We start from the raw sequence: 18,186 nt of genomic DNA on the forward strand, positions 1-18,186 counted from the left end.
TATTTGTAGTACTTACCTAATCAATGTAAAATAACATGGTTAGATTTTTTTTTTTGTCTTTTTGCCTTTTGAGGGCCACTCCCATGGCATATGGAGATTCCCAGGCTAGGGGTCAAATCAGAGCTGTAGCCACCGGCCTACGCCAGAGCCACAGCATTGCAGGATCCGAGCCTCGTGTGCTACACCACAGCTCATGGCAACGCCGGATCCTTAACCCACTGAGCAAGGCCAGAGATCGAACCTGCAACCTCCTGGTTCCTAGTCGGATTCGTTAACCACTGAGCCACAATGGGAACTCCAACATGGTTAGATTTTTAAAACATGAAGAAATAGGCTAACAGATGTTAAACAATCTGCTCAGGGACATGAGTAAGAAAACGCTTCCCAGGTTTATTGTGCTAAACACTACAAGCTCAGGAAATGCTATAGAATTTATATCTCTTGGGTATTCACTGTGTACTTTAGCATATTAAAGTCTCCAAGAATTTCTGAAGCCAAGAAACCTGTCAAACTTTAGCCCCGCCCACCCCATCGCAAAGCCTGTTTAAACATATTTAGCCACTGTCAATTTTTGTCTATCTATCTACCTGTCATCTGCCTTTTTTTGGAGTATAAATTATTATCTAACAGAATACTAGCTTTTCGATTGGAAATTTCTATAAATGATTAATATCAAATTCAAACTCTTTCCTCCCTCTTCAAGATAATCTGATTTACTAGCAGTATTTGAAAATGTGTAGTACCTCATGAAAAAAAAAAAGCCTCAATTTTCTCATAGCGAAAAAGAAATGCAGTTTATCAAAACAGATTATTCCCACCCCAAATCTTTCTTCCTAGCAAATGTGTCTTTGTCTCTTCCGAGCACTTCAGGCAAACTGAATATGGTAAATAGAAATCCAAGATGAAAATGTCCACTTCCTGCTTGTTCCTCTGACTCTCCTGGTGATTCCAACAGGGGTGGCATAGTTGCTGTGAGAGCCACCTCACCCCTCTGTACTAATTTGCAGTTTAGACACTACGCGGGCCATTAGGCTTGCTGCCATAGTTCCCAGCTCCTTGGTTTTAGTATGTGTTTGGAATGTTTGCATCTGACAGGTAGAGGATTTATTGTCCGGCACCAGTGGAACCTGTTAGACCTCTGACCAGAATCCAAGAGATCCACTGTGAAAAGTTCAACATTCCCTGAAAATGGATTCGAGGGCAAGAGACCATGCCAGTTAAGCCGACTTGGCTTATGGGTGGCAGCTATAATGACCGAAGTTCTTTCTTCCATGGAGATGAGAACCACAGACGATTGACTCCTTCTGCATCAGTGACTAGAGTGTTTCTGAGCCACCAGGTTCTTCACAGCTGCCTTCACATCCTTGTTCCTCAGGCTGTAGATAATGGGGTTGAGCATGGGGGTCACCACCCCATAGAAGAGGGGGATGAGCTTGTCTGCAAGATCCTCTTTGTCTGCCCCCAGGGGGTCCTTAGACTTGGGCTTCCCATACATGAAAAACAAGGTCCCATAGAAGATGACCACCACAGTGAGGTGGGCAGAGCAGGTGGAGAAGGCCTTTTTCCTCCCTTCTGCTGAGGGGATCCTCAGGATGGTAGCGATGATGAACACATAGGAGACAGAGATGAAAAGAACCGGGACCCCCAGGAAGATCACATTTGTCACTGCCATGCTGATGACATTGATGGAGATGTCAGCACAGGCCACCTTCAGGACAGCTAGGATCTCACAGGCGAAGTGGTTGATGATGTTGTCCCCGCAGAAAGGAAGCTGAATTGCCAAGGATGTGTGTACCAGGGAAGCGACACCACCAACAGCCCAGGAGCTGACAGCCATGGGCACGTAGGCAGCCTTGCTCATGACCACAGGGTACCGCAGGGGGTTGCAGATGGCCACATAGCGATCAAATGCCATCATACCCAGAAGCACACACTCCGTCCCTGCCATGGCGAAGGAGAGAAACATCTGGATGGCACAGCCTGAGAAAGAGATGGTTTTCCTGGGAGTGAGGAAGCCATCCAGGACGAGGGGCACTGAGGAGGTGGTGTAGCAGATGTCGAGGAAGGAGAGGTTCCCCAGGAAGAAGTACATGGGCGTGTGGAGGCGGGAGTCCAGGATGGTCACCAGGATGAGGAGCCCGTTGCCCAGCAGGATCACCAGGTACATGAGCAGGATGAGCACAAAGAACATCTTCTCCAGCTTTGGGTGGGCTGAGAGGCCCAGGAGGATGAAGCCCACCACTGGGGAGGTCTGATTAGCTTTTTCCATGCAATATCCCCTCTGGCATCAGCGAAATACAAAGACTGCACATCAGGCTTTCTTGCAAAGAGTCCCAGGCATCTGGTATGTGGTCAAGTCCTGCTGCATAACAGGAGAGCATATGTGTGTTAGAGAAAAATGACTGAAATTGTCAGTAGGGCGCCCTGTGCTCATAGATGAGAGATGGTCAGCACTTACAACGGGCCAGCCAGCACTGGGCAAGGGCCTCCGTCTAGGCAAATGAAGGGTTTTTCAGAAATTGCTGCATCCTCTCCTTGCCCATCAAAGCAACTGAGGCCTTGAGTGGGAAATGACCTGCTCCAGTCTTCTGATCAGACTGGGGACAGAGGCAGGACCTGAACCCAGCAGAGCTCATCCCCAGTCAAGGAGAGCTTTTCCTCTGCATTAGGATTAACAGCTGGAAGATCCTATGAAGGCGTTCTCTTTAATGCGAGTGTATAGACATTTCATTTAATCTGAGTTTTTTCTAGATGCTCAAAGAGGCAATCCCTCCAGCAGATCCAGTTCTTGGCACCAGCAAATTTGAAAGCCTCTTGCGATTTTGATGACATTTGGAGGGAACGTGTATGAAAGTGTTAATCCACTTCCAGACAGAAGCAAGCCCAGGTGAAGGCTCAACCATACTGTGCATGAATTCTCTGGGCCGCCCACCATCAGGGACACAAACTTGGCGCTCGTGAGCATTGGCATCTGCCTATTTTAACATAGATTGAGAGCCATATATGGGGAAGTTCCTATATGGGGAGGAACTTTATGAAGTCGATACAAGGATGGATTGGAGTGACTGATCTCACACTACAGGCTGACGGCTGTGTAGCTGCTGACCAGTGAACTCAATAACGAATAACTATGTGAACTACCGTCATCAGATGGTGGGCTCTATAGCAGTCACGTCTTAATATTGATGAAATTAATGAATTTCACTGGGATATTGATGAAATTCTTAGCCAGCGGTAACTAAGAAATGTTTTCTCTTTGTCGTTGTTTGCTTATATTTCATTCCAGTGTAATAATATTCTGGCTCGGAGTTCCAAAGAAAAAGAAAAATTCTGGCTCTCTGACTCTCTTCTTGGGTTCCATACAGGCATAGGGAGGAGGGCTTTGTGTAAAGAATTTCTAGTCTCTTTCCTGCAATTGCTCAGACGCTAAATTCCGAACCCTCATTGATAATATTTCTCTTGCTCCGTGTTCATTGCCGTGGGCTGTGGGTGGAGGAATAGATGGATGGTGGAAGATGAATGGTAAATATTAATGAGCAGCTACTCTGTGCCATCTTTTTTGAAACTCCCCCCCGCAATGGAGAAGATACTGTCACTCAAGGGTTATGGCTGAATGAAAGATATTGTTCTTTGGGGTTCGACTGCAGGCCCTAGTTCTGAGTTCTTTCCACCAAATAGCTGCCTTGGGAATTCCCGTCGTGGCTCAGTGGTTAACAAATCCGACTCAGTGTGGCCCTAGAAAAGACAAAAAAAAAAAAAAAAAAAAAAAAAGCTGCCTTGATGCCTTAGTGCACAAATTTTTTTTTTATTTTATTTTATTTTATTTTATTTTTGCTTTTTAGGGCCAATTGGAACTACAGCTGCTGGCCTATACCACAGCCACAAAACATGGGATCCGAGCCGCCTCTGCAACCTGTTCCACAGGTCATGGCAATGCCGGATCCTTAACCCACTGAACGAGGCCAGGGCTGGAACTCGTATCCTCATGGATACTAGTCAGATTTGCTACCACTGAGACACGATGGGAACTCCTGCATTGTAGGATGTTTAGCAGCAGCATCCCTGGCCTCTGCCCACCAGTTGCCAGTAGCACCTACTCCTGAGTTCTAACAACCAAAAATGTCTCCAGACTTTGCTAAACGTTTCTGGGAGGAGAGGGGTGTGCAAAATTGTGCCCAGCGGAAGACCATTGATCTAATCTAGGAGAAGCCTCCCCCATTCTGCAGTCATGGGTTTCATTGCATTTCCCATGCAAGCCCATGACCCTTGGACATGAGGGTGTTTCTGTCTTCTCAGTGCAGGTCCACTCTGGGAGCCCCGCCATGAACTTCTGCCCCAACCTCTCTCACATTCCTCTCAGTGGCTCTCCCATCTCCTCCAGGAAATGAAAAGTAAACTTTAGAATCAGTGTCACAAAAAAAATTTGATAGTAACCAGGGCAGGCTGTGCTTGTAAAAACTCTCCCATCCACTCCCATCACACAGAAGCTCCTGCCCATGAACAAAGGGGTGTGGGCATAAGTGATGCTCTCTTGACCTGCGTGAGAGCTGCATCCATGGAAGTCTTCGTGCCTGTCACATAACAGATGATGAATTAAAAGTTGGTTCAGTTGAAAGGAATGAAGAAATGTATGTGTGACGGTGTCGCTTTGCTATGCAGTAGAAAATGGACAGAACACTGTCAACCAACTATAATGAAAAATAAAAATCATTTAAAGAGAAAAACTGGTTCGATTGGAATGAACTCAGCAGCTAGGAAGACCTTGCACACTGAGACCAGAGCTGAGGGACCTGCCGCTGCCCAGGACATGGGTCTTCTATGTGGCTTGAGCAAGACCCTTCTCCTCCTGAGGCCTCCGTTTTGCTATATGCATCCAGAAAAGGCTGAATCAGGGGCTTCCCTGGGCGTCCCAGCTCTGTGGTAGAGTGACTCATGCTGGGAGCCATCCTTGGTCAAGGTGTCTGCCCACTTCTTCAGGTGGTGTGTGTGTGTAGATCTGAATGCTTGGTTTCCCATCAAGGAATGGTCAGCAGGAAGTGGGGTGTGTCAGGCTTTGAAGAAGACAAAGATCTCTGGCTCCTATAGCCCAGGAAGGGGAGGCGGCGGCGGGGGGGGGACAGTGAGGGGCACAGGAGAGGAAGGGAAGCCTTGACCTTTGTATCTCTACCTGGAAGTGTGGCTCCTCAGCTTGTCTGGGGGGTCTGACCTTGCTTGTGGTCCCATCCCTGCCTGTCTCTGGAGCCAGCAGGTAACTGAGGAATGGGAGGCAGCTCAGTGTAGTCCAAAGAGCCCCTTACACGGTCGATGCAAACTGTTACACTTGGAATGGATGGGCAGTGGTCTCCTTCTGTACACCCCAGGAACTGATTGGGTCACTTTGCTATACAACAGAAATTGAAGAAACATTGTAAATCAACCATACTTTAAAAAAGAGAGAGAGAAAGAGCGCACGCCCCTTATACAGCCTTTCTGAGGAGCTGTGTGGCTAGAAAAATGGAAACCCTGAAAAACCTTCATACATATCATCTTAGCAATTCCACCTCTGGGAAATGATTCCACAGACTCAAGGAGAGTGAGGGCCACTACCTCACAGCATTATCACAGCAATATTTTGGGTGGAAACAGGAAACGAAATAACTGTCCGCCAATAAATGCCTACGTAAATCACAGCATTTCATATAATGAAATATTAAGGCAGACATTAAAGTTATGTCGGCCATAATATTTTTTCACCGTAATATTATTCCACTATCACAATAAATGAGAAGGGAGAGTGCAACATTTTATGCACTGTTATGATCTCAATTAGGTAAATGATAGGTGTGGATAAAAGGGACTGGAAGGAAATGACAGCAAAATCAGTCAGGATTCCTCTCAGTACCTCTTCAGCATTACCAAATTTCCTGTTAAGACAGTGGGCACAAGTTACTTGGTATTCAGCGGAAAACATCTTAGTATTTATGGGAGAAAAAAGTGAGAAAAAAGGAAACAAATAGCCTCGGACTGGGAACGAGATGATCCAGGCTCGGGTCTGCTTATCCCCTGACCCTGCGGATGGCCTGTTCTGAGAAATCTCTGCAGGAGAGGGATGTGGATCCAGTTGCCTCCCTCCCTGGCTTCCTGTGGATGGAGCAGTAAGGACAGGGCAGGGGCTTGGTCAGTGGTGAGCCCTGGAGTGCCTGAGGACGTCACTTAGTCTCAGCAGCCCTGCCCAGCTCCAGCTTTGGCTGCGGGAAGGTTTCTCAGAGCAGAGGCAGGTGAGGAGGAAAGTGAGGCTTTGACAGAAGCTCTGCAGAAGACATGGCCACCACCTCTGCCCCCGTCCCAGCCCTGCCTGGGGCCACCTCTCTGAGTCTCCTGATTCCAGACACACTTCTCAGCTCCTCTCTGCACCCCCGGGGCCAGACCCAGGATGCCAGACAAAGGCCCAGACTCTCCCCTGTCTGACTTCCTTTACCTGCAAGATCTTTCTTTTTCCTCCCAAATCCTTGTGGCAACTTCAGCCTCTGATGGGTGTTTCTCTCGCGTCCTTCCTCCCAGCTGTGTCGGCTGAAGCCCTGGGCATGGCGGATCCAGGTCTTCATGTAGAGCCCCCGTCATCTGGCTCTAAGGCCCAGGAACCCCAAGGGCCCATTTTCCCCAGCAGTGAAGAGAGTGCTCAAGCTGCTGCTGTGGACTCCTGCAGGGACCCTACTAGTCCCAGAAGCAATTTAAAGTTTGGAATGTCAAGAGTGCACTGGGTGCAAGAACTCAGCATGCCTGGGGGCTCCAGGGACCACATGCCCTCCATCCATCGCAATTAGAGGCAATGACTGGGTCCCGGGCAACCGGTGATGGAGAGGCGGGCACAGCAGATGCTGGCTTCCCTCCAGTGCTTGCTTCAAGGACAGAGCTCCTTGTCCCCAAGTCGAAGGCCTAGCCACCCAGAATGGGGAGGCAGCCTCAGAATTAACTGCACTCAGTGACCTCCCCCATATGCCAGATCCTGAGACAAACACTTTAGACACATTATGTAAGTTCAGTAAAATCCAGAAATGCATGTATAGTGAGTATTTACTTCCAGTCTTCCTGGGAGGTTGTATTATTATCCTCTATTTTATAATTTGAGGGAACAGACTTTAGAAAGTTAGGCAATTTTCCAAACACCAGATGTTGTGAACAGAGCTGGCATTTCAGTCTCAATACATCTTTTTTTTTGTGTGTGTGTGTGTCTTTTTGTCTTTTCTAGGGCCTCTCCTGCGGCACATGGAGGTTCCCATGCTAGGGGTCTAATCAGAGCTGTAGCCGCCAGGCTACGCCAGAGCCACAGCAGCGCAGGATCATCTGCAACCTACACCACAGCTCATGGCAACGCTGGATCCTTAACCCACTGAGCAAGGCCAGGGATCGAACCCGCAACCTCATGGTTCCTAGTCAGATTCGTTAACCACTGAGCCACTACGGGGAACTTCTTGTATGCTCTTTCTTCAGAGATATTCTATGCGTATTGTTAAGCAAGAAAGTCAAGATAGTAAGACAAGGTGTATTTGTGCTTAATTTGTCTCCAGAATAAATTTAACATAAACACACACTGTCTTACTGTCTTGCTTTTTCTCACTTAGCAATATGCCTTGGAGATAAGTACCTGGAAAAATATATAATACTGCCTCATTCTTTTAAATGTCTGCATATATCCTATTGTAAGGATGTATCATCATTTAATTAACAAGTGTGATATTAAAGGACATTTAGATTTTCCAAGTCTTTTCCAGTCTTACACTAGTACAGTTAATGTTACAACAAAACACCCCTGCATATTCATAATTTAGCACATGTGGTAAAACTATGTTTTATATACATTTGTAATTTGATAGATATTGCCAAATTTATGCATTCTCATGATCAAAGTATGAGAATGTCTTTTCCTACTACACCTTGTCAACGTAATATTTTGGCCTTGAGACTTTTTGGTATTTGCCAAACTGATAGTAGAAGTGGTATTGCAGTTTTAAAAGCTTTAAGTATTTAATTTAAAATGTGAAATATAGGCGTTCCCTTTGTGGCTCAGTGGTTAATGAACCCAACTGGGATTCATAAGGATGTGGGTTCAATCCCTGGCCTCACTCAGTGGGTTAAGGACCCGGCGTTGCTGTGAGCTGTGGTGTAGGCTGTAGCCTCCTCAGCGGATTTGTTTGCTCTGCACCACGACGGGAACTCCTCTAAATTATTTTAGATTTTCTACATAGTAGGCAATAATAATATCTGTGAATGATAACAGTTTTTTTCTTCTTCCTTCAAAAATGGTATATTTTGAGTTCCCTGTTATATTTTGAGTTCCCGTTGTGGCTCAGTGGCTAATGAATCTGACTAGGAATCGTGAGGTTGCGGGTTCGATCCCTGGCCTTGCTCAGTGGGTTAAGGATTGGCTGTTGCCGTGAGCTGTGGTGTAAGTCACAGATGTGGCTTGGATCTGGCGTTGCTGTGGCTCTGGCGTAGGCTGGCAGCTATAGCTCCAATTTGACCTCTAGCCTGGGAACCTCCATACGCCAAGGGAGCGGCCCTAGAAATGGCAAAAAGACAAAAAAAAAAAAAAATGTTATATTTGAGGAGTTCCCATGTGGCTTAGTGGGTGAAGGACCTGATGTAGTCTCTGTGAAGATGTGGGTTTGATCTCTGGTCTTGCTCATTGGGTTAAGAATCTGGTGTTGCTGCAAGCTACAGCACAGGTCACAGATGCAGCTCAGATTTGGTGGTGGTGTGGCTGTGGTGTGGGCCTCAGCTGCAGCCCTGATTTGACCCCTTGCCTGGGAACTTCCATATGCTATAGGTGTGGGAATAAAAAGGAAATTAAAAGTTAGATTTTGAGCTCCCTGGTGGCTCAGGGGTGTGGTCACTGCCATAGTGGGGGTTTGATATCATGGGCATGGGCAAAAATATGCTAGATTTGTATAATTTTTTTTCTTGTTCTACCTCACTGGCTAGAACCTCCAGTTCAGTGCTGAAAGGTTTTGTTTGTTTGTTTGTTTATCATAAGTGGGTGTTATTTTTTCAAAAGCTTCTTCTGTTTCACTTGGTATAATCATGTGATTGTTTTCTATTTAGCCCATTCCTAGTTAGCTGATTTTTCCTGTATAGCCTGTCAGTATATCTTTACTGGTGAGCCTTGTCAATTATGGTATTTTTGTTTCTGGTTGCAGCCTTTTCTTTTCTGCCTAGAGAAGTTCCTTTAGTATTTGTTGTAAAGCTGGTTTAGTGCTGCTGAATTCTCTTAGCTTTTGCTTATCTGTGAAGCTTTTGATTTCTCCTTCAAATCTGAATGAGAGCCTTGCTGGGTAAAGTAATCTTGATTGGAGGTTTTTTCCTTTCATCACATTAGGTAGATCATGCCACTCCCTTCTGGCCTGCAGAGTTTCTGCTGAAAAAATCTGCTGATAACCGTTTTGGGGTTCCCTTGTATGTTATTTGTTTCTTTTCCCTAGCTGCTTTCAAGATTTTCTCTCTGTCTTTAATTTTTGTCAGTTTGGTTAATATGTGTCTCGGGGTATTCCTCCTTGGATTTATTTTATATGGTACGTGTTGCACTTCCTGGATTTGAGTGGGTGGTTCCTTTTCCATGTTAGGGAAGTTTTTGGCTATTATCTCTGAGTATTTTTTCTGTCCCTTTCTCTCTCTCTTCTCCTTCTGGTACCCCTATAATACGGATGTTGGTGCGTTTAATGTTGTCCCAGAGTTCTCGGAGACTCTCTTCATTTCTTTTCAATCTTTTTTCTTTTTTCTGTTCCCCATCCATAATTTCTACTAATCTGTCCTCCACCTCGCTTATTCGTTCTTCTGCCTCCTGGATTCTGATGTTGGCTGCTTCCAATGAATTTTTTACTTCAGTGATTGTATTTGGCATCTCTGCTTGTTTAAGTTTTATATCTTGTATCTCTTTGCTCAGTGTTTCCCGTAAATTATCCATCCTTGCCTCCCATTTATTTCCAATGTCTTGCATCATCTTCAGCATCTACAGTCTAAAGTCTTTTTCCTGGAGGCTGAGAATCTCCCGACCACTTAACTGTTGTTTTTCTGTGGTTTTTTCTTTCTCCATCATCTGAATTATGGTTCTCTGTCTTTTCATTTTTATAGGTTTTTGGTGTGGTGACCTTTTTACAGATAACAGAGTTGTAGCCTCTCTTACTTCTGGCGTCTGCCCGCCTTGTGGCTGAGGTTGGTATAGGGGCTGGCTGTAGGCTTCCTGATGGGAGGGACTGCCCACTGGTAGGTGGAGCTGATTCCTTTCTCTCTGGTGGGTGGGGCTTTGTCCCTGGGTGAGATTAGAGGGGGCTGTGTGCCTGGAGGGTCTTTAGGCAGCCTGTTTACTGATGAGCGGAGCTGTGATCCCATGATCCCACCTGGATTGATGTTTGGCCTGGGGCTTCTCACTGCTGATGGGGTGTGGGGGGTGGGGGGAAGATTTTCTCAAAATGGCCACCTCCAGAGAAAGGCATGCTGCTGAATATTCCCAAGAGCTTTGCCTCCAATGTCCTTCCCCCACAACAAGCCACATTCACCCCTGTTTTCCCAGGAGGTCCTCCAAGAACTGCAGTCAGGTTTGACCCAGATTCCTATGGAAACTTTGCTTTGCCCTGGGACCCAGGACACGAGAAAGTCTGTGTGCGCCTTTTAAGAACAGGGTCTCCGTTTCCCCCAGTCCCATGGAGCTCCTGCACACAAGCCCCCCTGGCCTTCAATGCCAGATGCTCCAGGGGCTCTTTCTCCCATGCCAGATCCCCACACGTGGGAGTTTGATGTGGGACTCAGAACTGTCATTCCTATAGGTGAGTCTCTGTGAACCAGTTAGTTTCCAGTCTGTGGGGCTTCCCACCTGGGAGGTATGGGGTGGCTTATATCATGTAACTGCCCTTCCTACCTCTTGATGTGGCTTCCTCTTTGTCTTCTGGAGTAGGATATCTTTTTGAAAGTTTCCGGTCCATGTGGTTGAAGATTGCTCAGCATTTGGTTATAAATTTTGTTGTTTTTAGGAGAGAAGTTGAGCTCCAATCCTTCTATTCCACCCTCTTAATCCCCAGTCCTATATAGCCTGTCAATAGACTGCGTTGGCTGATCTTTCAGTATTGAACCAGGCTTGCATTCCTTGGAGTTTCTGCTCCCCACTCGGGCTCTGCTGACTCCCTCCTGGCTGGCAGAGGCAGGAGTGCTTAGTGTAATTCCCACAACCTCTGCTGACATCATGGGAAGGGATGGCCTCATTAGCACGGGGCACAAGTCCTGACTCTCCTCTAGGCCCTCTCTGATACCACCCAAGTGGGAAGAAGAAGGAGCTTCCCACATGGTCTCCACTGACACTGTGGAGTGGGGTGGAGACTTATTACTACCCAGTGGTGACAAATGTCTCCCTCCCTCCGCAGCCTCCTCTGATATCACATTGGCAGGGTATTGGTTGGGTTGCCTTGTCATCGCTTGGGAAGAGCAGAAGTATAGGCTATGTGCTAAGCCTTTGCCGGTGGGATGGCAGTGGGGCCATTGTTTTTTTCTGAGATGTTCAGCTGGAGTAGAATGGTTATTGTCAGGCCATTAAATTTTACCACATACTTTTCCTACATCTATCAGATGATTATTTGGTTTTTCGTCCTTAATTTGTTAGTGTGATGAATTTTTAATATTCAACTTACCTACTCATTTTTTGGATACATGAAACTTGCTCACAGTGTATTACCCACCGAGTACATTACTGTATTTGTTTTACTGATTTTTGTAATTTAGCTTTTTGGCATCAGTCTTTATGCGAGTGAGGGCCTGAAAAGAGTTCATTCTTTTTGTTTTACTTGAAAAAGAGCCTGGAATTGGACCAAGACTGGTCTGCAGTCTCTTCTGTCTCAGTTGGGAATGATCTACCATGGAATATAAATATGGAATTGCAGTTGGAGCATGCAGTGGTCAGCAAGAGAAGGTGATGATAAAACATGTTTTTTACTCTGGGCTCTGTAATTGTCAGGGCTTTGAAAGTTTCTAGATGGAAAGCTTATTCCCCAAATAAACTTTAATGCGCATCCAACCAAGACATTCAAGAGTGGATTCAGTGTCAGGCACAGATGGAATTAGGGACTCAACATGTTAGGACTCTCTGTCCCTTCATCTGGTTCTTATCTCTACTTGTCTCTCTTCTTGGCTTCATTTTAAACAGACTTTCTCACATGCCAGGGAAGAGAGCTGTCAGCAGCCTAACCCGCATTCTTCTATCTGAGTCTCCAGATGAGAACTGAGCCCTGGCTAGTACCTTGAACTGCAGCCTTGCAGAGGACTTGCTTGATCTCCTAACTCATAGAAGTGGCAAAATTATAAATGTGCCTTGTCTAAGCCACTAAGTGGCGATCTACAGTGCAGATAGAAAGCTAATACAGGACCCCTTTTCTTCTTGCTCCAATTAGAAAGATCCTGGGGCATGGTTCTCATTAGTTTGACCTAGGGCACATGTTTTCCCTTAGACAGATTGCTCCGGCCAAGGGTTGGTGTGCTACAATCAGCAGCCCCACTAGAATCACACGATAAGAGTGCGTGGGAGCCATTTCCTCCCTAAACAAGAGATTACAGTGCAGATGTCAGTGGCCTTGTGATGGCATTCTTAGGAACTCCAGCAGTACTGTGGCTTTTGTGTGCAGAGGCTGCAAAGTGCAACCCATAGCTCTAAGTGGCTGAGGGACAAATTTTGTTTCGTGCTCGTGATACTTATAGTGTTGCAGAGTTCTGGGAAACACTCCGCTGTGCAAACACCAGAGGCAGTGGGACCAGCAGCAGGGGGAGCATCTCTTTGCATTCTCTCCCCACCCGCTGCCTGCATCCCTGTCTGGCAGCCATGGGCTGGAGCTGAGGAGGAAGAGGCAGTTAGCGCCTGCTCCCCCCCCAACCCCCACCTCCCACACCCCCTGTCCTTCCCTTTCATGCCATTCCCTGTCTGGCATCTGAAATGCTCCAATTTAAGCTATTTGGGGGATTATAGTCTTGACATGTTGTCTGTGATTATCTGTATTGTTTGATTTGGTCATATTTCGGGATAACCTTCATCGGATACTCCACTCTCTTGAAGATTTTGGGAATTGTCTAAATTGAGGGAAATGGCCACCAGTACTAATTAGGTCAAAATTAACTTGAACATATGGAGAGCTTTGGAAGACTTCATTTGTTAGTGAGTGGTCTGGTCTATTTCCAAAATAAGGGCTGGAGTAAAGGCTGGTTTTCTTTGCTTCTGAGAACTTATGATCAGTGAGCCTTTGTGTTTGCCTCCAAGCCCTGGGCTTAGATCTTTGTTGCCAACGAATAGGATGGTCCTGCTCTAGGGATGGGGAAATGGACAGAGCTTGGGTCGTCTCAATCTGTGAGAGGGAAGAATGCTTTGAATGAGAGCACTGGAGGGTACTCTTCCCCAAAGCTTACATTCAGGGCTTTTCCTCCCTTCAAAACGAAAACAGCTTTTAAAAATTCTTCTGTTGGAGTTCCCACTGTGGCTCAGCGGAAACGAATCTGACTAGTATCCATGAGGACGCAGGTTTGATCCCTGGCCTTGCTCAGTGGGTTAAGGATCCGGCATTGCCATGAGCTCTGGTATAGGTTGCAGACGCGGCTTGGATCTGGCGTCTCTGTGGCTGTGGTGCAGGCAAGCCAGCAGCTCCAGTTCCGATTAGACCCCTAGCCCAGGAACCTCCATATGCCTTGGGTGTGGCCTTAAAAAGACCAAAAAAAAAAAAAAATTCTTCTGCTGCTTCATGGCCATTGTAAACATATGGTGCTCATATGGGTCTCTCATATTTCTTTACGTATTTTCCTTAGGTATTTTAAAGTTGTTGTGACTGGTATGAATTATATAAAACCACCCTTCTGTACTGTCTTACTAGTTCTAGTAGTTTTGCATTTGATTAAAAATTTTCTGTAAGTAAACAACATTTGTTTACTTATTGAATAGTTTTCGTCTTTTCTATCTTTTGTTTCTTTTTTATTTTCCTAACCTGGTTTAATTAGGTAGACTCTGCAGAGAGATGCAGACCTTGAGAGCAGATGTCCTGGTCTGGGTCTGGTGTTCTGCCATCAAGGGTGCTGTTTGCTGTTGTTCTGATGCTTTCATGTTGAGGATGATTTCCTTGACTGAGGTCCACGGCTTTTAGAAAGTCAGCAATAGATGCTAAATTTTACAAATGACTTCTCAACATTTGTCGATGGCATTACTTTTTCTTCTTTTGTCTGTTAATTGAAATGGTTTCAGTAATTGATCTCCCAATATTCCTAATGTTGGGAATCTTATAACAACTTAAAAAAAAAACCTACTACTGGGTAATGTTTTTATTTTTTTCTTAATATCCAGTGATTGTAATCTACTCAGTTTCAATAAATGACTTTTTTTTTGGGGGGGGTTCTTTTTGCCTTTTCTGGGGCTGCTTCCCATGGCATATGGAGATTCCCAGGCTAGGGGTCCAATTGGAGCTGTAGCCACCGGCCTACTCCAGAGCCACAGCAACTCAGGATCTGAGCCATGCCATCAACCTACACCACAGCTCATGGCAACGCCGGATCCTTAACCCACTGAGCGAGGGCAGGGATCGAACCCGCAACCTCATGGTTCCTAGTCGGATTCATTAACCCCTGCACCACGATGGGAACTCCAATAAATGACTTTTTTTCAATTTTTCATTTGATCAACTTTCTTATTTGTTTTTTTTTTTTTTTTGGTCTTTTTGTCTTTTGTTGTTGTTGTTGCTATTTCTTGGGCCGCTCCCACGGCATATGGAGGTTCCCAGGCTAGGGGTCAAATTGGAGCTGTAGCCACCAGCCTACGCCAGAGCCACAGCAACGCGGGATCCGAGCCGCGTCTGCAACCTACACCACAGCTCACCGCAATGCCGGATCGTTAACCCACTGAGCGAGGGCAGGGACCGAACCCACAACCTCATGGTTCCTAGTCAGATTCGTTAACCACTGCGCCACGATGGGAACTCCTGATCAACTTTCTTTGTTCTTTCATAATCCTCTAATTCCTTCAAAGTCTTTATCCTAATTCTTTTAAATTTTCAACAAGCATCTTAGGCTTTTGTTGCATTTCAGTATCAATGCAATGGACTCTATTTATCAGAACCTCCTTCCCACCACATCTCCAATAAGATGGAGCCTTCACTGGGTTGTAACTTTGCTTCTCTTTCTCCATTTCCTAGCTTGATGACGTCATCTAGAATTGTTCCTGGAGCTTCATCATTGCTTTGTTGTTGGTGTTTACCTCAACACGATTGCTAATAATTCCTTCATATATTCATCTTTGCACATTTGGAGTAAGAATGAACTAGACTTTATTGGTCTTATGCATTTCATCATTCTCTAATGTTTCTTATATACGATATCTATCTCATCCTTTCAATTCTTTTTAAAATTAATCACTTATTATTACTATTTTTTTGGCCTCACCTGTGGCATGCGGAAGTTCCCTGGCCGGGGATGGAACCCATGCCACAGCAGCAACCCAAGCCCTGCAGTTACAACGCTGGATCCTTTACACGCTGCACCACAAGAGGACGCCCCATTATTTCTTTTTTTTAACTTTTTGTTGGGGGAAATTTCTAAATAAAATCCCTTTTACAGAAAGAGAGGATGGGGGTATGTGGCTTTCTGTACTTACATATGACAGTGAGTATCTTTTTAGCCTTCATAGCCGCGCAGTGATGAGGGGTGTGTAGAACTCAGGACTCACAGCCCATTTCCCTCAGGACCCTGTGAACTTTGTTCTACTGATGTCCACGTTTAGGGCTGAAGAACAGCAGACTAGTCTGAGTCACTCCTTGTTAGGAAATATGCTTTTCTTTTGTGGAAAGGCCTCTGGAATTATTTTGGTATATATAGGAATCACCTATTACCCTTGAATCTATGTATGCACGTCTTTTGTGAGAATTCTTACCTGCTTATTGATGAACCTTTTATAAACGGAATATTTAAAACTTCTGTTCAGTTGCAGTTCCCTTCGTGGTGCCGAGGTTAACGAATCTGACTAGGAACCATGAGGTTGCAGGTTCGATCCCTGGCCTCTCTCAGTGGGTTAAGAATCCGGCGTTGCCGTGAGCTGTGGTGTAGGTCGCAGACCTGGCTCGGATCCCACGTTGCTGTGGCTCTGGCGTAGACTGGTGGCTGCAGCCCCGATTCGACCCCTAGCCTGGGAACCTCCATATGCCGAGGGAGCGGCCCTAGAAAAGGCAAAAAGACAAAAAACAATACAAACAAACAAAAAAACCTTCCGTTCAGTGAAATGTATTTTTCTCTCTTTAGTTATTATTTGTTTTTCAGCTGCTGTGTTTTCTCTTCATGAATTCCATGTTGGATCCCCTGATCTATGTCCCATGCCTCTCCATTCTCAAATAACCTAAATCTCTTTGTTTTTTTCTCTGAAATCTAGGAGAGAAATTTGTTATTTTTAATTTAAAAGTTCATTTTAAAAAGTTGTCCTATCTACTCTTAATTCTACTGAATTTCATTTGATCAAGTAGAATTTTTCCCCTAAGAAAATGTTCTTATTTCTGCAGCTATCTTTTCTCCTAACCACTGTTTTTGTTTGTTTTTGGTAGATTCTCTTGTTTTATTGATTCAATATCCTCTTTAATTCTACCAAGAAAGTAACTGATTTTTTCTTCTTTTTTTTTTTTTTTTTTTTTTTTTTTTTTGCTATTTTAGGGCCATACCCACAGCATATGGAGGTTCCTAGGTTAGTGGTCTAATCAGAGCTATAGCTGCCAGCCTACACCACAGCCACAGCAAAGCAGGATCCAAGCCGAATCTGTGACTTATACCACAACTCACTACATTGCCAGATCCTTAACCCACTGAGCAAGGCCAGGGATCAAACCTGCGTCCTTATGGATGCTAGTCAGATTTGTTAACCACTGATCCATAACCGGAACTCTTTAATGTTTTCACCATCTTCCTGCAATAACTCTTTTTCTTTTCCAGCAAAGGCTAATTGCTTTGATTGTTAATTGTTTCCTCTCTCTTTTTCTTTCTTTTTTTTTTTTTTTTTTCGTCTTTTGTCTTCTTAAGGCCACACCTGTGGCATATGGAGGTCCCCAGGCTAGGGGTCTAATTGGAGCTATTGCTGCCTGCCAGAGCCAGAGCCACAGCAACACCAGATCCGAGCCGAGTCTGCGACCTACACCACAGCTCATAGCAATGCCAGATCCTTAACCCACTGAGCGAGGCCAGGGATTGAACCCTCAACCTCATGGTTCCTAGTTGGATTCGTTCCCACTGCACCATGATGGGAACTCTGGTTTCCTCTTTTTTTTTTTTTTTTGGATTAAAAATTCATATCAACTGTCAGAAGTTTTCTATTCTGCTCATTCTTTTAACTAGACTTCTAGATTAATTGTTCTAGGGAGCTGACTTGGCAGTCCTCACCAGTCATGTAGGCTGATTCCTAGGTGTCTCCTTCTTGTCCCTCTGAGCATCATCTTCTCTGCCTCTGACTATGTGGCTTTGGGGATCCTTAGGTAGAGAAGCAAGTGATGCTCACCCTTGGCTGCATGCTTGGTCAAGCCAGTCAGGTGGTTAATGGTTAATAGAATTCATTTGATTCTCCTCGGTATCTCTCAGTTTCCACATTACTCTGATGACCCATGGGCAGTCAGTGCTACCCAGGGACAGAACCCAGAGACCAATAACATTTTCAAAAAGGGAAAAGAAAAAGGCTCAGACCTTTGACTTTTGTCTCAGATTTGCCCTACTCTATTCCCTCTCCTTTCTACCCCAAGGATATAAATGATTTTCTGGTGGAGGCCTTGGTTAAGGACAAAGAGAAAGGGGTTAATTTTGAAGGCATAGGAAGAGAACAATTCAAGAAATGGTTTTCGGAGTTAAAATGACATTGAGGAATTACATAGTACTAAATGTGGTTAGAAAAGTCTACTTGCTAATATTTGAATACCAGATGTAAGTTTGTGTGCACCTAAATCCATTGATTCTGCTGTGTGCAGACGGAAGACATACTTTCGTATTTTAATTAAATATAGAATGAGTAACTAAAAAAAAAAGAGTTAAAATGACAAGAAGAAGAAAGAAGCAATGAAAATAAAGATGAAAATATTGTTATTATCTGATATGGAGCAGGAAGAGTTGAAAGATGATGTAGAAATAAGGACCCATTCAAATGTGTTCAAAGAAAGAGCCAAGGAGCAATTGAATTAC

At 45.0% G+C, this 18,186-nt stretch overlaps 1 protein-coding gene and 1 long non-coding RNA gene across 2 annotated transcripts in view; one reads left to right on the top strand and one right to left on the bottom strand.

Moving 5' to 3' along the window:
* Positions 1 to 18,186, top strand: part of LOC100514147 (olfactory receptor 13C7) — a 142,431-nt gene that overhangs the window by 33,278 nt on the left and 90,967 nt on the right. The window lies entirely within an intron of this gene.
* LOC100519461 (olfactory receptor 2S2) lies at positions 59 to 7,093 on the bottom strand. The gene is made up of 2 exons (XM_021065950.2): positions 6,458 to 7,093; positions 59 to 3,483 (listed from the first exon to the last, which is right to left on the bottom strand). Exon 2 carries the CDS (start codon positions 2,267 to 2,269, stop codon positions 1,310 to 1,312), a length of 960 nt encoding a protein of 319 aa, XP_020921609.1. The 5' UTR covers positions 2,270 to 3,483; positions 6,458 to 7,093; the 3' UTR covers positions 59 to 1,309.

This window comes from Sus scrofa, chromosome 1, assembly GCF_054392235.1.
Source record: "Sus scrofa isolate SSC_HxYL_T2T_F1_AM1 chromosome 1, Sscrofa_HxYL_maternal_Yorkshire_Landrace_v2.0, whole genome shotgun sequence".
Lineage (NCBI taxonomy): Eukaryota > Metazoa > Chordata > Mammalia > Artiodactyla > Suidae > Sus > Sus scrofa.

Coding starts and splice junctions, on each gene's coding strand:
- LOC100519461 (XM_021065950.2), bottom strand. CDS start 2,269: ATGGAAAAAGCTAATCAGACCTCCCCAGTGGTGGGCTTCATCCTCCTG.